Genomic DNA, 26086 nt, shown 5'->3' with positions numbered 1-26086 from the left:
ATCCTTCCAGCTGTGGCTGACTGGAGGTAGTTTCAAAGCAGATTTGGGCTCTTCAAGTTCTTTTCCTGCTGCATTTCCCCTGTTGGGGTAGCACTTGGAGGGAGTCTGCTTGAGGCCCAGTAGGACCGACAAAATATATAGACAAAATATATAAACAGTACCCTAAAGATCGGTTAAATGCAAGGGTTTGTACGCTAATGGGTTTTATGTGTGTGTGTGTATATATATATTTTAAAAAGGTCTCTCCTTAGCTTTTCTTAGGTAATGTTAGTTATGCCATCACGTGCAGTGAAACAGGCTGCTGATTTTACAGTAAACGGCCCCAAAATTTGGTAGCATGAGCCGTCTTCAGCTCTGCAGGTGCCAGCATCTCTTATAGAAACTCTCGCTCTGCAGAAATCCTCAATAACCTCTCTCGGTTCCATGGCTGTGGAATCAAAAATTGTCTTGTGAATTCACTACAGTGATTGAAAAACGTAGTTTCCTTCAAACTGCTGGCTCTGGTTAGGGCAAGTATTTTTCCATGGAAAAACTCTTTGTGCTGAGCCCATTTCAGCTAGGATATTAACCGCGAGGTTATTTGGGCCTGTAAGGTAAAACAAAACAAGCAGTTTAACAGTCAAAAGTGTAGGGAAAATGCTAATTTAAGCAAGCTGTTAAGTATCTTGTTATCTTTTTACCATTGCATGTTGCCACCCACAACTCTTCCAACCGCATGGGAAAGCTGTTGCTTTACAAGCAAGGTGTATAAATAATGCCTGCCTAAGAGCACCGCTCCTTTTTATTACATTTGAATCCTGGGGGATTTCTAGAGCGTTTCTATGAATAGATTACACTCTGAGCATTTTGAGTAACCATGGCTATAAATCAATTTAGCTCTTGTTTTTCAAGTTACATCTGCTCTTACTAATCCTATATGTACATTGATTTTTTTTTTTTTTTTTTTTTTTAACAGGAGAGTCCAGGTTTTATGTTTATGTGTTGCTGTGAGTTGGTGAAACCACTGCTCTGGGGAAAGCAGGTACCACGAACATGGCAGAACCAAAGAGTCACTGCGCCTTTGATTACTGCAGGAAGCCTGGTGATAGTGGATAGGTAACAACAGGAGCGATGGGAAAACTGGCATCTCGGGCTTCAAATATTCCGTTTCTACCAGTGTAATGCAAATTTTAATTAGTTTGGTCTGGAGCAATTTACGGGGCGGGGGGGGGGGCAAAAAAAAAAAAGGCGGCCCCTGAGTATCCCAGGTTTCTGTTGTCGTGAGCAGGGGCTGTGGCGATGCCTTGGGCCCCATCTTGCCTCACCGCGGGCTCTCGGAGGAGGAGGGCGATGGGCTGCGCTTCCCGGCGGCGGTTTGGGATCTGCGGGTGGCGGCAGGGGCCGGGGCTCTCCATTGCGCCTCTCGCAGCTACCCAGCGCCTCGGCCATTTTTTTTTTTCCTCGGGATTTTGGTGTCTCTCCGTGTCTCGTTTGTTTGAACGATGCGCTGCCGGGCCCAGCCCGCCGCCCTCCCGCTCGCCGGGGGCAGCGGGGCCTCTGCGGGGCCGGGCTGGCAGCAGCAGGCCCGGGCTAGGCGGCCCCGTCAGCCTCTGCCCCGGCCAGGCCTCGGCCTGCGGGTCGGCCCGCAGCGGAGGCCGCAACCCAGGGCCCTGCGCTCCCGGGAGGGGGAACGCTCCCCTCAGGGGCCGGGGCCTGCGGGCCCGCCCGCACCGGGGCTGTCCGCCCGGCTGACACGGGTTCGGGTTTGCCCTTGCAGCTACCGCGGGCGAGGGGTGAAGGCACGGGGAGGTTTGAGGAGGGTGGGGGCTCCGCCCGCGGGGGCCTCACAGCCCCGCCGGGCCCGTCCCCTCCCCTCCGCGGGGCCGGGGCTGCGGCGGGAGCTGCCGCCGTCCCGCGCCGCCGCCTCACGTGTCCCCCTCCCCTCTCCGCCTCCGCCCCTTCACCCGCCGCAGCACCGCCGCGGCGCCCTCCGACTTCCCGTAAAGAGTCCGCGCCCGCCGCCGGCTCCGCGCCTCCGCCTCGCCGCCCCCCGCTCCGCCGCCACCCCGCTGCCGCCGCGGGGGTACCCGAGAGGCGGCGGGGGCGACTGCCGTGCCCCTCAGCCCCGCTGTTCCCCTCAGCCGCCGGCCCGCTCCGGCCTTTCCCCCCCCCCGCCACCTTCCTCCGCGGATCCTTCCGCGCCGCGCTCGCTCCCTCCGCCCCGCTCGCACTGTTTGGGAGCAACCGGCCGAGCTCAGCGGCGCCCCGGCCCCGCCAGCGCAGCGAGGCCCCGCAGACCGGCCCTCGCCCAGCCCCGGCGCGCACCCCCGGCCCTCTCCCCTCGTCATGTCCCTCAAGCAAGCGGCGGCGGCGGCGCAGGCCGCCGGCAACAACCGCAAGCCCCCCGGCGGCGGCGGCGGCCCCGGCCTCCCGTCAGCCGCGGGCGGCGGGAGGCAGAACATGGGCAGGTGGGTGCGCGGCGGCGGCTGGGCCGACCCCGGCCTTAGCCTTGGCCCCGCCGCGGGGAGCCGGGCGCGGGTGCCGCTCCCCCCCCCCCCCGCCACCCCCCCCTCCTGCCGCGCACCGGCCTCCATGGGCGGCGGCGCGGCCGGGAGGGGGAGCGGGGCCTGCTGCATGGCGGGGAGCGCGGCCCGGCCCGGCGCGGGGGGCTCCGCCCGGCGGGGCGGGAGCCGGGATGGCGGCGGGCGGGGCACACGCAGGCCCGCCGAGGGGCCCGCCGGTTCCGCAGTGCCGCCGGGGAGAGGCCGCGAGGCCAGGCCGCGGCCGGTGCCCTTCAGGCGGCCGGGGACGGCGGAGGGCACGGCGGGAACTGGAATTACCGCGGCGGGCGAAGCCCCCTGCGGCCTGGCGGGGCCTGCGGCGGGGGCGGGGGGCGCCGCTTCCCCCGGGCCAACGTGACCCGCCTGCTGAGGAGGCGGCGGAGGGGGGAGGGGGGGGAAGGCGGGGGGCGGCGGGTACGAGGGGCCGGAACCGGCGGCCGCACGTGCGCGGGGGGCCGGTGGCGGCGGGAGCGGAGCGGCCGCGATGGCGGCGGCCGAGGGACGGCGGGTTCGTCCCCGGCGGGGGAGGGGGCAGCGTTGTGGAAGTCGGCGGAGGCCGCTTGCGGTGCAGCGCCTTCGGCTCACCGCCGGTTATTTTTTGTTTATTTAAAAATACATTTTATAAATATATATATATATTTAATGGAAATCGCAATAAAATTCTCGCGGGAAGGGAGGCCGCAGGAGCGCTCAGGCCTCGGCGGTGGATGGTGGTTCCAAGCACAGCTTCGCCTTTTTTCAGGGATTTTTGGGGCGAGGAGCCCGGGGCTTGTAGCAGGTTCGCATCCCCCTCCCGCATCTCCCCCTCCCCACGCTCGCTGCGGAGGCCCCGCTGTCCCCTGCTGCCTCGCGAAGATTGATTGATCCTGCTCGGAGAGCATTAGCTCTACAAATTCATACATATTTGAGGGGGGAAAAAAACCCCAAACAAACAACCAAAAAACCCCACAGCTTCTGTTATGAATTTTTCCAGTGCTGTGGGGGTCATAACCAACCATCAAAGCAGGACGGTAACAGTTCTGAAGGTCATAGTCACAGCAGTTTCATTTCAAGTTTTATTCATCTTGTTCTTTAACTTGACTTTTATTCGTGGTCAGTTTTGTGTATTAGCAATAAAACAGAATTTTCAGTGGTCCCATTGTTGGACATCACTGGAAATAGAATTTTACTTTGTTACCAGTTTGTGGAACTGGAAAAGCTTGGGTAGGGTTGAAAAGGACGAAATAAATAACAACAATAATATCTCAGCACTTCATTGCAACGATGTAATAGTTTTTTACATCTGGCTGTTTAGATCGAACATGACGTTTACTGTGCTTTGCCTAAACAGTTGTCCCTGCCAACACACAGTGGCACTGTAGAGGTTAACGTGAAGGGCAACAAAACCTACAGCTTTATTCTTTAAAATTCAGTATGATGGTGAGCACTTGACTGTGTAGATTAGGGGATGCAAGCTTCAGTTTCCCAAATTTAAAGATTAAAGCCATTGGATTTCTCCTACCAGCACTGCCTTTCCAGTTTTGTTGGATAAATTCCACTTCAGAACTCTCTACCTTACGGGGTTCTAGTGGGGCTGCTAAACAACTGACATGTTCCCCCAGAGGTGTTCATGTCTCTTTTTTGTTAATTAGTTTTTCAAGTTATTTCTGAGTGAAGGGTCAGTAAAATCCCAGTCCCTGGGCTGATGGAGCCCCATGGAACACCTTCAGAGAACTTTTCCCTTGGCTGTTCTAAAGAAAAGTCTTGTCTTTTTGGGAGTACAAATTCAGAGATGGTCCATGCTGCAAATCTCTTCACGCAAATGAAAAGCTGAGTGGCTTTTCTGTCTGAAAAATCAAATTGTTTTTTAGCAGGCCTGCATCTTGTTTTCAATTTGAAGCATTATATTATTTAATAGAAACTGAAACATCTCCATTTATGCCCAGGTTTCATCCTAGCAGCTCATTTTTCTTGCAGCACTTGCATTCTCTCTTATCTTCCTGAGATGCAAAAGAATGTTACTTTTTCATGGCTAAGTTGCTCATAAAGGCTTAGCTTTGGGTAGCAAGCTCATTGGTAGTTAACTGTCCTGGCACTAATTTTCTGCTGTGCGTTCATTACTGTAAGACTTAATTGGGCTGAGCACCTGGTTCTTGTAGGTCTGATAGTGAGGGTAAGGTCAACTTTGCTCACTACGTTTGTTTCCATGATTTCATAATAATGGATATATGGATTTTGTATTAGAAAAGGTAAAATCTCATGTGAAAAAAGGGCATTCTAGGATTTGTTTTCATGATATTATTAATTTCTTTAAAATAAGGGGAAACATCACAAATGAAGGTATCTCTAAAGGTGCTCAAGAAGAGCAAACAAGAAGGATTAATACTTTTTTTTTTTTTTTAATAAAGAGGCACCAAGTGAAATGCTACATTTGTTTAATAGCAACTGCACGTGCAAAATGGCAGCTGAGAAATGGGGCTGTAGGGGTGATGCCAACAACATGTTGAACTGCAGCTGCAGAAAATGTGGACCTCAGACACAAACCTGCTCTGCTGTGCTGGGCAAAACATTATCTAATATCTGCTTTTTGTGTTTTAGTTCTGTTTTGCCCTTAGCCAAGCGCAGGAAGGTTAGCTGTCTGTGGTAGAAAGCTGGATCTGCCCTAGCATTCCTGCAAGCACTGCATCCTTTTTGGTTATCAATTTTTCCCCATTGTTATTTTATTTGAAGGGAAAACACCCTAGACTCAGGTTTGGGATGGTTATGTGTCTAGTTACAATTGTGGCAGAAGGTATTTTTCCTTTTATTTGGTAACTTTCTTGCCTAACTGGACTTGGGGACTCCTTTAGGAATACTCTAAGTTACTGTCTTTTTTAAATGGCTTTGTCCATGAAGAAATTAAGACTGAAATGATCCCGTGTTGCATAGTTTGCTTTTGAGACTCAACGCTTCTTGCCTATCCTTATTTTCCTATTTCCTTAACATCCTTTTTTATTAGCCCAACTGAAGGTTTAGGTAAAGGCTAGAAGAGAGGTGTCGGTTCTGTTCAGACAGAAGTAGTGGGGAATGTTGAGTGCTGGGACGCTCTGGTGCACTGGATGTGACCGTTGGAGGTTTGGTCGCACACGCCATTCAGAGTTTTTCTAGTTTGTTCTAACATCTTTGTGTCGGATTTAATGCAACCGCGCTAAACTGCTGAGCAACAGGAATGGACAACCTACAGGTCTCTTCCCTTCTTGCTGTTAGTGCACCTTAGTGTGATATTCTATGCTCACTTTTGAGTGAGTTTTAATTTAAAAGCTGATTCATGGCAACATATATGAAGAAGGTTCTTCCACAGCTAAGCCTATCAACAGGTCGCAGGCGTGCACTGGGTCAGACTTGAGTCAGGTTATTGACATATTCAGATGCTACCGAAGTTGTCATCTTGTAAGAAGACAGGAGCTGACATTATTGATGTCAATATTGGGGAAAAACTGCAGAAAACAATGCTGTGGGACTTCCTATATAATCTTAACTTGACAGCTTTGATTCGTTTGACTTATACAGGCAAATACTGCACTTGGTGCTTCTGATTTTTCCTGCAGAAGAATTTACCAGCTCTCTGCAGTTGTAATGAAAGTTCTTCAGAGTATCCTGTAAAGTTGTTTTCAGAGCTGTAGTAATGTCAGCCAGTGCTCCAGAAACATCTATTCACTCTGCTAAATTCAACAGTCTGTAGTTGCACTTCTGCTCCAGACATTAATCGCGGGATGGTTGCATTTGTTTCTTAGTCTCAAAGGGAAGATGCTGCTGGAGAGAAAATCCGAGACTTACTTCCATATCCTGGAAAGACTCGTGTCCCTTGCATTAGTTTTCACTTAACTGGAAAAATATAAATGCGTGACCTTGTTTTGCTTATACAAATGCTCTACTTGGCATGTAAACATTAGGATGGGAGGCAAGGGGTGCTGAGGAATAGGATAGTAAATGCTCATAAAAAATAGAAAAAAAAAATCGCAAGTTGCTGCTAGAGGAAACATGTTTATTGTGCAGCGTTTGGGATTAAGCCCTTATGGAGACTTTGACTCAAGGTGTAACTGCTGCCCTCCCGTGAGTTGGCTACTAAGTTTAATTGCTTGGTCGTTACTTTGTCTGGTGCAGCATTTTTCTGCCTTTGTGACTTTGCTACCTCAAAAGAAAGGGTTTACAAATTGGATTTGCCAAACTGCTGTGCCTTTTCCCAGGCTTATCTTTAACCATGTTTCTGCAATACAAAATGCATTTTTTTCTTTACCATACTTACTGTAATCAAGATGTGGTTTTAGGTAGCAGTGCTGAATTGCTACTGACCCTTCTAGTTTTCCTAACCCCCATTTTTTACTCTCCTGTTTTAAATGGTGGTAAACTCTTGTCAAACACCGTCTCCTTTTTGCTTTCAGAAAGGTCCTGTTATTTTTTTCATATGATGCATCAAAGATGTGTCAGAGGTTTGAACCTGAGCCTTCACCTGTTGGAATATAAACCTCAAGTTGGTGGCCCTGGTTTTAGCAGAAGATACACGTAGTTTTGATTGGATTGTAGCATTGGCAGAATTGGTGAATATCTGTCATTTTTCATCTTGGTGAATGTCTTTCCTTTTCTCTAATGGTTTGTGTTTAACAGTTGTAGCTGGAAAACAAGAGGTCAGGTCTGTAAAGATATCTGTTAGATCAAATAGCACATAGAATTTCTGCAGTTTGCTTAACTTTTGGTCTGAGGTAGAACTTAGGACCTCTTGCCAATGTGGATGCGCACAATCAGATTGTTTCTTAAAGAAACGTGGGTAGAAACAGTAATTTTGGAAATGTGGTAAGAGATGGAAAGTCTACAACACTTAGGTTGACGCTTAAAGGGAATACTCCAGACTTTCTGACCAGTCTAGCAACCCAGTTATTTAAATTCTAAGAATACTTGTCACTAAAAATGGGAGTGCTTTCTATTTCAAAGCCACCAAACTCTTTCCCTTTCGCCCATTTCTATAGCTGATGTAGGAAGGTGTATCTTCTAAAGTCTTTGAGACCAACAGAGGGAACTGGTGAAATTGTTTGACTTTGGCCACATTTTTTGAAAGACCGTGTTGTTGACGCTTCGGATTGTAATAAAAGGAAAAACAAAGAGAACTGGACTATATCTCCCTTTTATTTCACATCACATTTCAGAAAGAAGAGGATCCTTTGTCTGAATATTATGCAAAAATGATGTTCCGTGTTCACCAAGGGTTATAGGCAGCCGTGTGACAAACGGCACATTTGGTAAATGGTGATGCTTGTCTCCAGAGCAAGCCTGAAGTTCTTTGAAGCTACCTTATGGAAAGTTAAGGCCGATAGGTAATTAAATAAAGGCTATTTGCATTAGGGTTTTTTCAGGACATTAGTACACTGCAAGTATTCTGAAAACGTCAGCTAGACATCGAAATGTGCAGTTATTGCCAATCGGCAAATGTCATCCGTGTGCGTGATGCGGTATGAGACTATGGTTCTGTTTCAGAAGCTTGTTTTCTTAAGTCAGGTGATAGTTTGTTGGTTTTTCATTTTTTCCTCATTGAGGCCTTTCATGGCTCTCTGATGGACTCGCTTATTTCTGCAGAATTTATTGGAGGGATATGTATGGTCATTGGGAGAAGTTTCTTTGATTTCATGACTAACTCAGCAGCCCTATTTAGAAGGGCATGTTGTTTTGAGAGCAAGGTTGTGTTCAACCACAGCATAGTGTTTTCAAAAGCAATTGCATGCAGCTACATTCAGTCGGATTTAGATTACAATGTTGTTTGGATATTTTGAAATGTAGACACGATTCTTTGGATCTCTTTAATTAAATGGTTGCACATCTGTAAGGTGGGTCTATTTAAAAAATTGTTTGTTTGGTAGGTTTTTTTTAGTGGAACAGAAGATTTTGTTTTGCCTCACATTACAGTGTGCAGTCCTGAAGTCGTAATACAAATCTGAATCACTATGAGAAATACTTGAAACTAGGACTTCTTGGTAAAAGGCAATAACTTTGAAATAAGGCACAGCAGTGCAGGGAGGCTGCTGGGACTGGGATGTCTGAGGTAGAGGGCACAGACTTACATCTCAGTTTGCAGAGTATTAAGAGCATACAGGTTAATTTAAAAGCTTCCTGAAGTATCCCAAGTGCTACACATTGACAGATTTGCGTTAAAAGGAGTTAGTGTTTTTGAGGGGATGGACAGAAGGAGTTTCCCTTGGATGGTAGTGAGAAGCCAGCTCTCTGGGTCGGGCTTCGTGGTCCGGGCTCCTCTGCAGCTTGTGGTGTGGGTTCGTTAGTTGGGTGGCCCTTAATGAGATGGACGGTGACGATGTGCTGAACCTCTAGTCTTAAAGAAGGGACTCTGCCGACAGTGGGTTTTGGGTTTGTGTGCCAGTAAGTTTTGGAATTTGCTTTAGTAACAGGATTCTGCTTAAGAGATAATATTTTTGGACTTTTATAATGACATAGGCTTAGTATTTTCCTCATTTTATCCTCTTACTGTAGGTAACCCTCTTGTCTACTAACCAGTATTACTGGCCTGTAGGTCAGTAATTTGGAAGACATATGCAGTGGGCCCTGTAGTTGTCCAGCTCACTCTAGGGGAATGTCAGTTTTCTTTGATCCCATTCTCAACACTAAATTAAGATGGGTTTTTGAATTCTTACTTGTTAAGAAATTAACCAGTTTCATCAGTTTTTCTAATCGAATCCCATGTATTTATTTAATTGCAGAGGTCGCAGCAGTGGCAAAGGACCACCTCAGCCTACAGTAAGTTTATGTTTTATCCTCATTGTACTGCTTCCTACATCTCAGGAAATGACTTACGTACAGTGAACCCAAGTACCAATGTAAGAATAGCAGATACTGGAATATTCTCTCAATTTTTTCCTTTCGATACCTTGATGAATATTTTAGATTGAGATATGCTTTTCTAAAGATGTAGCATCTTGCATTCATATAAGTCTTCTGGAAGGGAGAAAGGTCACTTAGACTTTTGACTATGCTGATGTAAATCATCTGCATTTTCTTGCAATTATAGTTGTAGATACGGATAACATTTAACTTAAGGCAGTGCCTCTGAATTGGTTCTTCTCTGAAGACTTTGACATAGGCTTCTCCCTTAAACAGATGACAGTAAGACAGCATCTATGTAAATAAAAATAATAATAATTTTGTTTAGCTTTACTATAAAATATGGAACCCAGTATTATCAGTAACTTGAATGTATAGCCTTAGTTACTGTCAAGGCTTTGTATTGTTGAAGTATAGGTGTTGCTTGACTTGTAGAACATAATTTTATCAAAGCTAAAGATGTGGATCTCTATTTAAAGAGTGGATCTTTGAACTGCACTAACCAAATATTTACCAATTGGTTATTGGCCTGGTTTTCCAGGATGACTAATTTTGGGGAATGGGGCAGAAGTAGGAAGGTTTCAAAGGACTACAGTTTACTCACATAAATGTTTATTGAAGATATCAAGACTCTTCAGGAAAAATAAAGAAGCTTTGAGGAAGAATGGTGAAAAAGGTCATATGCAAACACTAAACATCATGCAAGTGTTAGTCTTTATGTGTTGAGCATAGGAGTGTCCTTAAACACGGCTTTTCAGGCCAGGAAGGTGGCTAACGTGCAGGAGTAAGTGGATGATGTAGCTGGCAGTTTGAAAGATATGCTGTCAATTAGAAAGCTCAAAATATGGTGAGGTCTTTGCATGTTTAACCATCTCTTGTTTCACAAGCATGAGGTTGACAGGGAGATAGAAGTTGTTGCACAGACATCCTTACCATTTCATGTGTGCCAATGTGAGCGTGTCATCCAGCAACCTGGCTGATACTTGGTCAGCTTCACTGGAGGATCTCAGGTTTTGATACCACAGTGGATTACTCTTGACTAATTTTGTGATGGATTTTGTAGCTCTTTGGTGCTACAATTTGACAGCTTTAGCTTCCGTTAATGCATGTAATCAGGTGTGTTAGATGAAAAGATGTAGCTTAGCAGGCCCTGAAAGCACCCGGTGAAGTACCTGATCCTGTTGATGGTTCTTGAACCAGTGAGGGATGTTAGCAGGGCTTTTTCCGTTAGGAGCCTGCACACAGGCTTCACTCAAACAGCAGAATTTCCTTCTTGAGTGACGTTAGGGGCACTTTGTGATGTTTATCTTGTTTGGAAGGGTGTTCAGATCTTTAATGATCAGAGAAAGGGTAAGAGTCCTCTGGAAATCTTATGTGACCTAAGTTCTACGTATATTGACTGAGTAAGATTTTGGACCAGTGTTTCTAGGAACTAGTATGTACTGATGAAAGCCTGCATTATTTTTGGCACACTAGCTTTTTGAATTGTTACAAGTGTTTCTCATATATTCATGACATTTTTTTTGTTGTTTTTCAGATTTCTTTCGATGGCATCTATGCAAACATGAGAATGGTTCACATACTTACGTCAGTTGTTGTAAGTCTTCATATTTGGAAGGAGGCTGAACAATTTCTATAGTGATACAGAATTGTTAACTAGACCGTTAATTGTAATATAACTGAGTGAATATTAAACTTTAACAGTAGGCATCTTTTGCCAAAATTGAAATGTAAAGAATCACAGTAGTAGCTATTCTGTATTTTTGGCTTGGAAAGGTTCAAATACTATCTGCAGAGGTATGGCCAATTTCTTAGGTGCATACTTTGGTCATATTCAGGTCATACTTTGAATTTTTTGTCTTTAGAGAGATTATGGATAAATAAAGTGAGTCCATGTGCCTTTCTCCCCACATTTTAAGGCAAGTCTTGACATGCCAAAATTAAATAAGGCAGGCTGTCCCACATCTGCTAGAGTCCAGGACAAGCCTTCATCCTTAGTTGTAACCGCACATGTGCACGGAATTTTATCAAGAGTCTTGTGAGTACCAAATATGCTTCTGTGTGTATCTTTAAATCCCTTCAGAATAAATTCTGATACACATCCAGCCGTTTGCATCTGCAGAACACAGTGGCGTATTTTTAAATAGGCAAATGTTGAATGAATAGATTTGTCAAAAAACTGAGCTGTATTTTTACACATTTGCACTTAAGTAAAAAATAAATCTCTGAGAAAATGAGTCAAGTGTCATTTGTGAGGCTGTTAGAAAGCTGTTTTTTCATTGTTCTTGCATTATAGGGATCCAAATGTGAAGTACAGGTGAAAAATGGTGGTATATATGAAGGAGTTTTTAAAACCTACAGTCCTAAGGTAATTTTTTTCATTTTTATTCTTCCCTCTTTTAAAAGATCCTAATACCGAATAATCAATGTTTGCTTAAAATGGGAATATTTATTATGAATTATTTTGATTATTCATGTCTAGGTTTACACAATCAGATTCATTTCTGCAAACTATTGTAACTGTCTGTGTTTTGCAAGTATGTGAAGTTATCGAGTAGCTTATTGTGGATTAAGTTAGTGTATTCTCTTTATATCTCTAATAGTGTGATTTAGTGCTTGATGCTGCTCATCGGAAAACCGCAGAATCCAGTTTGGGGCCAAAACGTGAAGACATACTAGAGAGTATCTTGTTCAAGTCTTCAGATTTTGTTATGGTGCATTTTAAGGATATGGATACCAATTACGCGAGAAGAGGTATACTTGTTTTTAAAGTTATTTATATCTTAGATCGTAAGTCAAGATTTTCAAAGTAGATGCTTTAGGGTCCAAAAACTAAAATTCACATTTAGACTATGAATCCTTAATGAGTGCAGCACATTTAAATATCCCATTAAAGTCAATGGAAAGAGTGGATGCTCAGCACCTCCTGAAATCAGAAATTTATCAACATTTGAAAAATATATTGCAGAACTTTTGTGAGGGTGCACTGCTGGGAGCAACTCTTTTAGGTGTCTGGAAAGCAAATCCTTAGCAGTGTTATAAAACATTTTACAGATTTTGTGGGAGGTTGGGTTTTGTTTTTATGAATGTTTTTCTAGATTAGTGTATTAAATGTTATATGAGAATCCATGAATATATACATTCTTTATAAAGAAATATTGTTCAGAGTTGGTGTATATATAAAGTCTATGTTCAGTTAAGTACCTTTTGTCTCTAAACATGCATTCATAGAAATATTCTAAAAATACTACTGCAAATGGAGCTAAAAATTCTTAGAAAATCCACTATTTGTGTTTTTAATTTCTGCTTTTGTGCTTATAGATCTGTAGGTAAGGCTCTCTAAAATACAGAAGAACCTAGTGAGGTGGCAGGCAAGTAGTTGTGAAATCTTGAAGACATGGCTTGAAACTCCGAATTAAACAATTTTGCAGGCAGTCAGGCAGTCTTCAGACTTTTGATGTCTGACCTCCAAGACCCTAATTTTATTTTTCTGGAGTCTAAGAGACCCATAAGACAGACAGCTCTAGTGCCTTTGCTGATTCTTTTTCCTTTGGGCAGCAAATCTCAAGGGTTTTTATGTTTATGTTCCTCATTTGCTGGGCTAAGGAACAATAGCAAATCCGTAGCTTTCTGTGCCATATGTGCACATTTTCAGGTTGATGCACAACTGTCACTGGGAGCTAAGTGGCTGTAACGCACGTGCTTTGTTCCCATGTAGTCGTGACCTAGAGATGCGTAGGGGCTGGTGGACGATTAATGAGACCTTTCTCTTTTCACCTTGTGTTTGTACGTGCATATGCTTGTGCCCGATGTAAAGCTGAAGAATGAGAGGCTTGTTGTTTCAAGGAATTTGCTTTTCCCAGAAGATGATGCATAATGTCAGAGCAAACGTAGCATTGAAATGCAGAGAAGTTCTAGGTTCTGGTTGGGACTTTGAATTTAAATTACACAAGAGCTGCTTTATAATGGGTCTGCTATGGACATCACTTTAATGTAAATGCAGACTGGACTCTCCATTACCCAATCCTTATAGATTTTGAGCAAATGGAATGAAGAATATACTACTACTTCTAGGAATAATTACTCAGTGGAAATTTTCTAGAAGAAAATGACTGCTTCAGGTTGAACATTTGCTCAGTTTGCTTTATTAGGTAGAATGCCTTTGAATCTAAATCTCTTAAGTAGGTGGAGAGGAGAGCTGAAATAAAGCTGTAGAGACTTGGAGCAAGATAAACTGGAAGGCTGCAAAACTCGATAACTCGTAGTGGGTAAATTAATCTGCTTTCCATTTTGTGTCAAAAATGTGTTATCTTGAAAGGACACTTGAAAGTGTAAGTCAGTCTCGGATCACACCTGCAAATTAGAGCAATGAAGGGCTTTCTACTTCTTGGGAAATTAAATAAGCGAGGATTCAAAACAGTGGAAGTGAATGAACATGCATGCAGGAACTACTGGCCTTTTGTTCTGAAAAATAAACCCAAATCTTCGTGGTACCGAGTCAGATAAGCCCATGTGATTCACAGCAAAAAGCGAGTGTGAACTCCTGTGCTGGGAATGGTCACTGTCTGGTGCCCGGCCAGATAAGTTTGACAGTGTTGCGCTTACCCAGGAACAAAAATTTTTAACTCGCTTAACCGTCGATGTTTTTTGACTTTCACAGGCAAGTTAGCAGACAATTTGGACCTATTTGGTTGGAAAGGCAGCTCTCGCTTGTTTAAAGACATAGTCCAACAAAAGGCACTTGACAAGCACTTCGTTGTCATAGGAGAGGCTTACCTGGAGTAGGGTTGTTTGGGGTCTCTGTAGTTTCTCCTACCCCTTAGGAGACTACCAGACTTTTGAGGCAGCCTCGAAGCAGACAAATTTTTGCAAAAGATACTGTTTTGGAAATTTTAGTGCACCCTGATCTCATGGTTCAGTATAAGTATCTGGAGTTCTATGGATTTTTATTCTGTCATTTGCTTCTCTGCTGAGCTGGGGGAGCACAAATGGTGCTCCTGACTGTGGGACTTGATCTTCTGACCTAGACTGGAATAGCAGAGACGTTCCCTGCATTGTCTGTCTGTCTGATCAGGTCAGGCAAAAGAGACTGGGAGAGTCCTGGAAAAGAGCGACAGGTGGGGAGAAAGGGAATGGGGTGGATTTCTCCTTTCAGTTGAGTGAAAAAACAGTGGTGTCTGAAAGAACCATCTGAATAGTCTGCTAGGCACCTTTCGTTGCTATCGTGCTTGTGCAGCTTTGGAGCAGTGAGCTGATAATTCGTCCTGCGGCTGCATCAGTAACGCGAGGGCAGGGGAGGTAACGACAGTGTAGGCTTGGGGTGGGTGAAACCGCCCCGTTGGGAACCAGTAGTTGTAGATTTGCTCATGCCAAGCGTGATGTTGCACCTTTAGACGTACCAGCGGAAGAAGTGCGGTTCCTGCCCAGATTGTAGAAGTTGGGAGGGTTGGGAGAAGAAAACAGGTCTGCGTAGATAGTTCTAACAATTTATGTTTAAAAAAGAAATGTCTGTACTTCTTTGGCCCTTATTTGCAAGTCTTGTCAGTCTTCACAAACCTTTGTACTCATGTAGATTCCTGTTAGGCTTCAGGAGGAATGGAGTCACCTGAGGGTCTCTCACTGTGGAATTAGGGCTTTCTGCAGTACAGGCAGGCTGATGAATGAAACGTGCATTGGAAAACTCAGGTGAAATTGTACTATATCCATCATTCCCCTTTCAGTCTATCCTGTCTGCATTTAAAGAGGCACAGACACTGTCCTCTGCATCTGGCACTGGAAATTGGGCGCTAAAAGTCCACTCTGATGTGCAGGTTGAAGTCCTTGGCTGTATGTTGGCCTGTAACATCTTTATGTTTCATTTTCTGAGGCCAAGGTGAACTGCTTAGATCTCGTAGTTGCTAAATTACTGGGGCTGCATGATTGAAATAAGATGGAATGTTCCTCCTGTGTTCCACAGAACCAGCTTCTAGCAGGGTTTTGTTTTCTGTAGTCCTAAATACTCGACAGTGCTGGTTTGCATATGATTCAAATTTGAGTAAGGCTTCAGAGCTGCCTTCTTGGCTTCTCTTTAAAGACAAGACAATTCAACATCATAACTACTGTTAAAGTAAAAGGCTTCTACAATGTTTTTATTGGGTTTTTTAGGACTTTTACTGCATTCTGAGAAAAATATTACAAATGCAATGAAAAAAGTCAGAAGAGAATTGGCTATTTAAGTTTTTCCTTGAATTAGCACCAAAAGTGGCATCCTTCCAGAGAAAGTGTTGCAAGGGGAATAGCAATTGGCATATTATGGACAACGGAAGGAAATATTGGCTCTGCAAAGCTGGTGGTAACTGGTTTTAATGTTTCAAATCACTAGTAAGTAGTTACAAAACAAATGAGAGTTTACTGTTGAAACCTTTAAGATGAAACCTCAGTTTACCATGGGCTCTAGTAAACTTGATCAAAGCTTGCAGGGTGCAGCACGGACACCTTTGGCCCATAATGCCGACTGGTTTCGTAGCATTTGAACTGCAGAGTTGCACTTAATTGCATATTTGTGATTTTTACCATTAGTAGCTCAAAATATTTTTGTGAAAACGAGCATGTTAATCACTGAAATTAATTAAACGTGGACTCTTAATTATTCTGGCATTTTTCTAACTCGTTTAATAACACATACTTGGAGAATTTGCCCAAGCTGAGTTTTTCTCAGAATGTGTACATTTAATTTGCCTTTACTTTAGGTGAATTTCCGTTGCATAGAATTGTCCTTGGGCTTTAAAACAAGAAGCAAGGTCTTTGATATCAAACTTCTTTACTTAGGAGATGTCACGTGAAGCAGGTACAGAGGCAGTGGAGGCTAATTGAGTGTTACAGCTCAAGCTCTTTGTTTGACCAGTTTTCATTTGATCTTTAACTTGGGTTTTACCATGTAGAAAATGAATTGAATAAAAATTTAGCCATGTGAAGGTGTCATGTGAATTGCTCATTCAGCAGCTCAGAGATACGAGGAAACTGAGCATGTGCACTCAGAATCTTCTCTGTTATTACTCTACCAGTTGCCACTTGCCACAGCAGTTCATGTTTTAGCTTCTGCTTTACTAATAATCATAAAAGAAGTATTTTTATTTTGGAAACAAGTTATTTGTAGAAATTTTTTTTTTAATATATGTTCTCAATTTTGTTGTTGGTAAAGTCTTGTTTGACTCACCACATTTTTAATCTTGGTGTGCCATGTGCCTGCCTGGCTGTTTATTCCAGGAAAATGGTGATCTGTGCCTTGAGGTGCCGTTCTGCTACTTTTGAACTTTGCCAGGATGCTCATAAGACCCTATTCCCTGACTAGGACTCTGCCTTTGTAGCTTGAATTTCTCCTAACTCCAGATTTTCTTCGAGTTGTAGAGAAGTGCAGTCCCACTTGTGACTTTTATTCTAAAGTGAGAGAGAAATGAAGAGCAATGAAACTTCCTGTACCCCATCACATACTGGGTTCTACTGGGAAGCCCGGCACTGACTGTGTACATCTCACTCTGATCTGTAGCATTTGTTAGATAGTGGTGGCTTTGTTTTGACTTGTTGACTTTTATTTTTCCCCCTGGTTCATCTGTATCATAAAATTTTTAACAGCACTCTGCTCCATGTTTCTGTGGCTTTTTAAATAAGAAAATTAGTGGGTAGTGAGTAGACGAGTCTTGCTAAGCTAGTATTTTATTCACAGTATCCAAAATGGCACAATCGTGCATGGAGTTTGTCCGAAGTAATTTAATAGAAATTAAGGAGCCACCCTTCTGAAGTACAGAAGATTACCTCCCTCAGGTGCTGTCATCAGTCCTCCTAACTCGTACTAATCTCATCTCACTGGAGAAGAGTTCCCTCTACTCCTGGTGAAGTAATGTAGAAGGAAATTTCAGTTTCCTAAGGGATGTAAGCAGCCTCCAGATTGCATTTGGTGTAAAATGTCCAATCTGAGAGGATCAAACATGAAACGCAGGATTGATGGTGTTCGGCAGAGAAGCAGCTCTGGTCTGACTGGGTTATGGCAGCGTTAGCTGCGGGGTGTTGATAAGGGAAATGTAGATTTTCCAAAAACAAGTGCCTTTTGCTGCCCTGATAAATGTGTTCTTTACTCACTATTAACTGTGGATCAAGGTAGCACTGTGTTACTATGTACTTCTAGATGACACTTAACGTATCTTGTGTTATAGTATATTTTTAAAGCTGTTCGCGTGAAAGGAAACTGAGAGATGTTTTCTTTCAAGTTGCCATACCTTAGAAATCTGTAGGCTATTTGGAGGGGGTTTTTTGTGGAACAAAAATGGGGAAATATATGGGACTGGTGGGAACATCGCTGAGGTTTTACTATGGAAATGATCTTTGCAAGGTGGGAGATGCACAATCAGTTTGAATGTTTGTGAGAGGGACTGAAAGAGTTTAGCTTTGCTAGAAATTCAGCCGTATAATGTGAAAAAAATCCACCTGTATTTATATCTGATGTCTTCCAATTTTTTCTCTCTCCATATCTGTTGTAGTTCCTTCAGAAACAGGTAACTTTTTGGCAGTCACTCTTATGTTTCTGCATCTTGCCTTTCATAATGCTTCTGTTACCATAATATATAACGGAAACTTAATATCTTTGCTCGCACATTTCTGGCACTGTAAAACATGCATGCGTAACTTCACAGACCCATTTAGAGTATCTTGCAGTTAGTTGGCGACTTCTGTTTCTCACCCTTGATTTTTACCTGTTCTGAACGGTTCGAAAATGCAACAACTGAAATTTTGCAGCAGCTCATAGGTAGAACCAATCATACAATGACTCTTTCAGAACAGTTGATGAGTAATCTTAGAACGTGCCTGCTAAAGGAATCGCATTTAGTGTCAAGCTAAAATATAATGTCGCTTGGAAGCGTTAACGTCCAGCTGTGCGGGTGCTGTCACAGCTTTGGTGGCACTGTGACATATTCACTGATGCAGATTTTTGCGGTTTCACGTGAGCCCTAACAGTGATGTGCCTCATTAGGCATTTTTCTTTTATTTGGCTTCCTTTTCTTATTTTACTGCTTCTTTTGTATTTGAAATGAATGTTTAGCTAATAAACTTCTCTGATTTTTCGTACATCTTCTATAACGTTTTGTTTCATATAAGCTTATTAACAATGCTTAATTGCTTACCCTGACTTCCTTTGGTCTTTGCGTATAAGTTGAGTGAACATTTCCTGAGACAGTGCTGGATGCTGCCAGCCAGGCTGAGCACGGGTCACTTTTATGACAGATCACACCAATATATGTGCAGAACTTCACTGTGAAATTTGGTAAAGCGGGAAGAATAAGTAAGCTATATCAGCAGTCTCTCTTTAAAAAAATCTTCAGTGATTGTTTAAAAACTGTAACGTCAGTGGCCAACTTCATATGTTGTAAATTCTTTTCATGATGGTTTTAAAGTTCGTTTTTCTTAGTAAGATTTCAGATCTTGCCAAGAGTTAATTTAAGCCACATTCTTCCATAGCTGGCACTGCCTGGTGGTTTGATCTCACTTTTTCTAAAGATCTGAAATGTTTGCTCCTTATTTTATCAGTAGAATGATAATAGGAAATTCTAGATTGAAGACTTATTTTTTTAGGCTTATTTGTTTATTTACAAGCTTGTAACAAGCTTATTTTATTTTTTAAAGTTCCTTCTGTTTCAGTTTGGCAGCTCTGAGATCTAGTTGCTTACAACCGTAAAAGCTTGGCTTCCTTGATGAATGGCTTTGTACATTTTTTACAGCACTTTACTATTCTAGTAGTATTCCTTCTTAAGTCTGGCTTGAATGAAACAACTGAAAATAAAAGCTTATTGTCTTTATTTTTTTTATATCCATTTTTATAGACAACAGCAGACCCTTGCTAGTTACTTATTTTCATATGTTGTTGAGAACAAGAGGTAGAGAGTTTCTGAATCTTGCTGTGTGATTCGGATAAGCTGCTGCTTACAAAAGCTCTTGCAGGAACGAAAACATCTCTGTTCTCGGTGCTCCAAGCTGGTGGGTGACCGAGTTACGCTGCAAAGGGAGGGACGGCGTGTGCGTGCATGCTGGTGTGCCGAGAAGCTGGGGAAACAGAAGAAACTCAGATATTTGAAGGGAAACTTGTATCTTGCCCATTTAGGGCATGGGATTGTGTTGCATTCATGCTTTTTTGATAGTTGCATAATGTGTTAGTGTGCAGTTGTGTGGGCTGTTTGGAAAAGCACATTATACAAGTCTTGGGTTTTTAGAGGACTTTTTTTTTTTCCCCCCCAAAATGTAGTTTGTGTAAAATATTTTGAAATAACTGAAAGTGTTTACTGCTATTCTTTGCTATATCAGAAGTTAGTCTGTACTTTCACAGTTATTCGAAGTGTGAAGTAGGCACCTTTCTAATGTAGTCCTGTTGAATACAGCAACTGCAAGAGCAGGCGAATGATGTTTAATATGCTTGTGATTCAGCTCGTTTGGTTGTTCCTCAAATAAACTAGTGTGTACATCTTCCTGTACTTAACTAAACTGATTTCACCCCCATCCCTCCCCGCTCCCTTGTAGATGCTTTTACTGATTCAGCCATCAGTGCTAAAGTAAATGGTGAACACAAGGAAAAGGATCTTGAACCGTGGGATGGAGGAGAGACCACCGCTGCTGAGGAGCTGGAGGCGTTAGAGACAGATGTTGTAAGTAGTGCTTTTTGATCATCTGTAACAGGCTGTAGAAAATAAACTATTTCTCTGGACATGCCTTGCAACAATTCCTTAATTTTAATCTGGTAATGAACTCTTTGACTAAAATTGCGGGCCTACGTTGTATGGGTGTATGTTGAGTCTTTGCTAGCAGCTGCCACAGTACTTTTCTACAATTTGAATAAGAATAGCTGGATTTCAAATGCCACTTCTGGCAAATATTGACAAATGGCAGCTGCTGTGGCAGGGGACGTGCTTGACTCGTGGACTGGCTGAAAGAGGAGCTTTTATTAAGGGCTCCAAATTCAGCAATCCACTGCAGTGATTTATGTTTAATCGGAGCACTCCCGTCTGACTATCATTGCATTTGGAAATTATGGCGAAATTGTGCTTAGTTAACTGTCTCTGAGCTAAGATGAGGGGAATTGATGGAAGCCTGACCCATGACTTAATAAGCACAGACACAATCTCAGCAGATTATGAATCGTTAGATGAAGAGTATTGTCTCAAATGACATTCTTTATATTTGTACTCAACCATGCCTTCTTTTTAGTAAGATATTCAGGCTGCAATATGTTAAACAAAGAAGATAATATTACTGATTAGAGGAGAATTTAGTCATGCTACTGTGGAGCACATTAACTTTGTCTGGGTAGAACAGTTATCCTGTCAATTTTAGTGTACATATTGTACAGCTGAGCTTTATTAGAATACTTAATACTGTCAGTGCTTTAATAAAACGTTCAAAACATTTATTGTTGTGCTTGAGTACTGTAATAGCGATTTTACTAAAGTGAGGAAATTGTGCAGATCAACAGGGGCCCTCTGCCCGTGGTGTGTGTCTCTCCGATAATTGCTTTAGTAGAGCATTTGAAAAGCTTCAGCACTTGCCACAGCAAGGGACGCTTCTAAGGTCCAGACACGTCAATTTGCACTTTTTGGAAAAGCCATTCATGTGTGTATTTCTTGCTAACCAGTAATCTTCTGGTACAGAGTGGGCATGGTACTTAAAAAAAAACAACCTCATAATAACAACACAGATACACACCACAAACAGAAAACTGGCCTTTGAAGGTAAAATCTGTGCATCTGTTGAAGAAAATCCACTGAAATAAATTGTGGCTTTAGTAACGTTGTTATCTGGACAGTGAATTCACAGGCCCAAGAAAAAGGGCAAAAGGTTTAACTTCTGCCATCAGCCCTTAATTTTGAGGGAATGTATTTCCAGTGTCATTTTGAAAAACAAGCATCATTTTCTTCTAGTCTAATGGATGGGATCCCAATGACATGTTTCGTTACAATGAAGAAAATTATGGTGTAGTATCAACTTATGACAGCAGTTTATCTTCTTATACGTAAGTTCCAAAATATTTTGTTATTAGATTTGTATTTAATGTTCTCCTTGGTTTGACAAACTTTATAATCTGAAGATAATTTTTCATACTTTCTCAAGTTGTGGAACCAAATAACTGAAAAAGCAATGAATGAATAGTGCTTAAGAAACCTTGCCAGCGTTCTGTGAATAGTTAGATGTAGTAATCATTATATATTCCCTTAAATGGGCACAGTTCATTCCCATTGCAACATTTTCTGAATTTAGGCATACGCAATAATGCTTATTTCTTACAAAAACTTTCATGAATACAGTGGAAAATACCAAATTGTGAAACTGTTGTTACATAGCTGGTATACCTATAGCTTGTGTTTAACCTGGCAGAACAGTTTGCCCAAATCCTAATTTTATTGAGACAATTGATCTGGTAGATATTGAAATGTTGCTTATAACTAAGGGATGGTTGCATGCTATGGATAACTTGTTTAGCAGACTGGTCCAGATCTAAGCTAAAGTTTTAGTTACAATATAATAACATCTTGGATATAGAAGTCGTATAAAGCCTGCTCTGGCTACTTTGGCAGTGTGGACCTGTTCCCAATAGTCCGCAGCTATAATGTTAACTGCAACTGCAAAACAAATCACTTGCAGATGTTCACCAGCCATTGTGAAATGTCTTTAATGTTTTCCCACTCTTTTAACCCCTAAAGCATAAACTTCTTTTTGAATGTCAAGGAATTGCAGCAAATATTTTGATTTTTGTGTGTAGGATTGGAGCACTTGTCTACAGGTTTCTTGGTTCAACAATTGGATTTTTACGATTTTGTTAAAATAGACCTGTAACATGGTGATAATCAAAGTGTCTTAATCGGCTTACATTTGAATCCTGGGAAGCTGTTCTTTTTTATACTTCACTGCTCTAAGTACTTTTTGTACTTTTGAACTTTAGTCTTCCTTCTTTCTGCATTATGGGTATCAATGGAAACAGATTAAAAACATGGAGGTAGCCTTAAATTGCCAGAGACAAATTCCTTTTTTTTCCTAGTCAAACAACTTTCTTTGCATATCGGTCTGCTAAACTGGGAAACTTTTCCTGATTCTCCATGTACGTGATGAGCACCAGTGTCACTAAATGCTTCTTCGTGCAACTGAAAGATTGTACAGGATTTATTGTTTGACTGTTTTCTCTTCCCAGAAGTAAGTGTTAGCAAGTATAGTTTGTAAAACTGCATAAAGGTACCAGTTTGTGTTCTGGCAAATGAACTTTGTTAATTAATATGTCGATCAGCTGCTGGACATGATTCTCATCACCAGGGTTCTGAACAGTGTCATCTTGCCTATCCCCTTTCTTTCATCTTTAATGACCCTTTCCCTGTTAGAAAAGGTGAAATCATTCTTTTGCTTGTTTAGGTTGCCATCAGTGCTAGTGCATACATCCCTCAATTTTTTTTAGCACTTCAAATAAATTAGGAGATATTGGGTGTTCACCATTCTTGTGCATATGCTGAATACAGGGGGGCCCATGACTTCAGGTTTGTATGCATTGTATGCATGCATATCTTATTTGAACCAAAGCTTTACGCTGAAGGGTAAGGGTTTTATTTAATATTCTTGCAGCTACCATTGATAAGGCCAATAGATGTCTCGACTGGCCAAAAATATGTGTGTGGGGAAAGTCTTGTGATGCAGAAGCTGAGCACTGGCTTGGAATTTGGCAAAGCTGCTTGTTTTCCTAGTTCTGCCACCAACACTTGAGTAATCTTGCATATATTGTTTCATACTTGGCTTGTATCTCCACGCACTTTCTTTGTTCTTCTATTTTATATTATTCAAAATATGTGCAGTAGTGATTATATAATGCCCAGCATAGCATGGTCCAAGCCTCAACTGTGTTCTGTATTTTTATGTAGTTTATTCTAAAGTAAAGTCAGATGAAACAACTTTTGGAACTCAGAATTGGAGACAAAGTGCAAAGTTGTTTTATAAAACTTGCTACCTGAACAAACGTGAGAACAGGTAAAAAGCAAACCCATGGGTGGACAGAAGGAGCGCCAGGTCTGCTGTTCGTCTTCACTTACCTCTTTCAGTGTTTTTTTGCTCGTGTATTGTATCCATACCTGGTGGCTTTCTTCAGAGAGCTACGTATGCTTTTTGCAGTATGTGATTACCTAATATACATATATGGAATGAATGGGTTTGTGGTCCTAGGACATGGCAAATACATCCTGGGTTTCTGATACTGTGCTCTAGTGTATTGGATTCATCTTTCTCCAGTTATTTATCAGGAAGAGCTGAAATTCTGTGGTTGGAATTATTAAAAGGATTAAGCATGTAACCCTCTAATTTCAGTAGGATTGGGGACTTCTGTGTCTGTTGGGAATGTGTAAATAGCTAAACAAATTCAAATTTGGTTTCTTACCATAGCTTCCTATCTAAACAACAGACTAAAGCTTTTTATCACTAATGTACTCAACCATGTTAAAAGTTGGAGCCTTTGCATAGCTTTAGGGATGGGGGACCTTGCAAGTCATATGGAAAAGCTCTGCACCCTGACCTCAGCTCTTGAGGCAGGGAAATGACACTGAATTTGCACATAGTATCAAACCAGTCCAGGAATATTGACATAGTTATACTGGAAAAGACAGCAAGTCTGCTGGCTTAAAAGCAAGAGGTTTTTTTTTCACTCTGACTTGGTTAGAATTGTAATTTTTGTAGCTCCTTTGTGCTTTTGAATGCATTTCAGAGATTCTTTTCCTTTCCATTGTCTTTTAGGGTGCCATTAGAAAGAGATAATTCAGAAGAGTTTTTAAAACGGGAAGCCAGAGCAACTCAATTAGCAGAGGAAATTGAATCAAGTGCCCAATACAAAGCTCGAGTTGCCTTGGAAAATGATGAAAGAACAGAAGAAGAAAAATATACTGCTGTTCAGAGAAATGCTAATGAACGAGAAGGACATGGTGTGAACACTAGGTACTTGCATACTCTATGAATAGTATTTTTATTTAAATGAAGTACATATTTTGGTACAGGAGCAATTTACTCATTGAAACTGTGCTTTTTCAGCAGGGCTGATTAGGTTAGGAACCTTGTGTAAATGATCACGTGCTGGTTTTGGCGTTCACGCTAACTCGGACACCTCTGCCTGGCCCTGTATTATCTCTGCAGTGGAACAGACTTCCCCATTCTGATCTGTCCCTGTGGGAAATTCATACCAAATTACAGGAAAGGGCAGTGGTTTCGGTATGTCATGGAGAATTTCAGGCATTAGTACTAAATTATTCAGCGTCTGGGGGCTCATAGAAAGTGGACTGTGTGGTCAGTATCAAAAGCCAATTCGTGAGGTGAATGTCAGGTCAGCATCTGATAGTATTTAGAATTTTCCTGTAGCTTGATTTGAGAATGAGAGAAAATATCAGCAGAGCATCTGAGCAGGTACTTTTCATTGTCTTTCAGTTCTGTCTTAACACTGATAGAAATTTGCTGTGTTTCAGAGAAAATAAATACATTCCACCTGGACAGAGGAATAGAGATGTCCTGTCCTGGGGAACTGGAAGACCAAACTCAACAAGGATGGGCCAGTCTGGGTCAGGCCCACCGATTTCAAGGTCTGGATCCCATACTTCAGAATTCAGTTCTAACTCTGGAGCAGATCAAAGAGTAGTTAACGGAGGCAAGTATCTGAAGTCTAAACGTACGTGCTTTATAAAATTGTGGTCAATTGGCTAATTGTGTTGAAACTGCATACGGTGTGGTCTTAGGAGGTGCACTTCGTAAGCTAGATTAGCATTCATCATTTAACACAGAGGTGGTGATTTTGATTTGGGTTTAGCTTACTCATAATGCAACGCACATTTGCACTGTATGTAGCTTTGCGGAGCAGAAATGTCGTTTATTTTACTTCTCAAACACCTTTGTCTTAGATGATGGTGCAGTATGTGGTTTTAAAGATTGAAAATTGCTGTTGTGTGTTACAACTACTGAGCTCTGTGAGGTGCTGACACCCCGTGAGAGGGAGGCGACAGCCGAGGCAGCGTCACTTGTCACTTCTGGGGCATGGATCAATTCTGTTTCTCTTGAAAAAGAATAAAACAACTCACTGAGTTTATGATGAAGTGGAGGAAAAAAAAATCATTGCTGGGAAAGTAAGAGAAACGTTAGGGGCAAAGGAAGCAAAAGCCTTCTCTCCAAAGAGCTGTTTGAGTATTTTCTGCTATACACAAAGGTAATATTTATAAACAGGCATCACTAGGCAGTGTATAGCAGGAATCGGTGTTTCATAAACCAAACACCATTTTTTTGGGATGGATTTTAGCGGTAGCCTGTCCTTGAGGCATTATTTTTATAAGTTGAAAATACTATTCTATGAGATTGCTGTGAATAAATGAAAAATATATAATACTCAAGTGCCTCTATCTGGAGAGGAAGTCTGAGAAGCATCTGAAGGTAAGTGAGGCTTTTTTTCAAATAGAGAGTCAGCTCTATAAAGGATGTACAACTGAGTCCTGCCCAAACAATGCTAACCCTGAAATTTGTTTGTAGTATTTGTGGTTTCCGTCATCCTGTTACTCCGCTGAATGAACATCAATATACCTAAAATATTCAGAATGGCTTGTGAATTCAGTTTGTTTTGGAAACAACGAGCCCTATATCCTAGACTAAAATACTACATTAATACTTCAGCTAACTGATAAAGGCATAAA

At 42.1% G+C, this 26086-nt stretch overlaps 1 protein-coding gene across 10 annotated transcripts in view; it reads left to right on the top strand.

Annotated features, from left to right (window-relative positions):
* Positions 1 to 2218: 2218 nt before the first annotated feature.
* Positions 2219 to 26086, top strand: part of ATXN2 (ataxin 2) — a 51620-nt gene continuing 27752 nt past the window's right edge. For 6 of the 10 annotated variants that reach the window (XM_065646098.1, XM_065646107.1, XM_065646106.1 and 3 more), the window contains exons 1-10: positions 2219 to 2447; positions 9260 to 9296; positions 10918 to 10977; positions 11677 to 11748; positions 11984 to 12134; positions 17894 to 17908; positions 19923 to 20047; positions 21317 to 21408; positions 24159 to 24356; positions 24878 to 25056. In XM_065646098.1, the coding sequence (XP_065502170.1) occupies positions 2326 to 2447; positions 9260 to 9296; positions 10918 to 10977; positions 11677 to 11748; positions 11984 to 12134; positions 17894 to 17908; positions 19923 to 20047; positions 21317 to 21408; positions 24159 to 24356; positions 24878 to 25056 (1051 nt within the window). In that variant the 5' untranslated portion in view covers positions 2219 to 2325. The remainder of the gene's footprint in view (positions 2448 to 9259; positions 9297 to 10917; positions 10978 to 11676; positions 11749 to 11983; positions 12135 to 17893; positions 17909 to 19922; positions 20048 to 21316; positions 21409 to 24158; positions 24357 to 24877; positions 25057 to 26086) is intronic. The other 4 variants (XM_065646104.1, XM_065646102.1, XM_065646103.1 and 1 more) reach the window with 1 other exon arrangement.

The sequence above is a fragment of the Caloenas nicobarica genome, chromosome 16 (genome assembly GCF_036013445.1).
Source record: "Caloenas nicobarica isolate bCalNic1 chromosome 16, bCalNic1.hap1, whole genome shotgun sequence".
In the NCBI taxonomy this organism is placed as follows: domain Eukaryota; kingdom Metazoa; phylum Chordata; class Aves; order Columbiformes; family Columbidae; genus Caloenas; species Caloenas nicobarica.
Note: the sequence above shows the minus strand (reverse complement) of the source record. Positions and strands in the feature narration are given on the sequence as shown.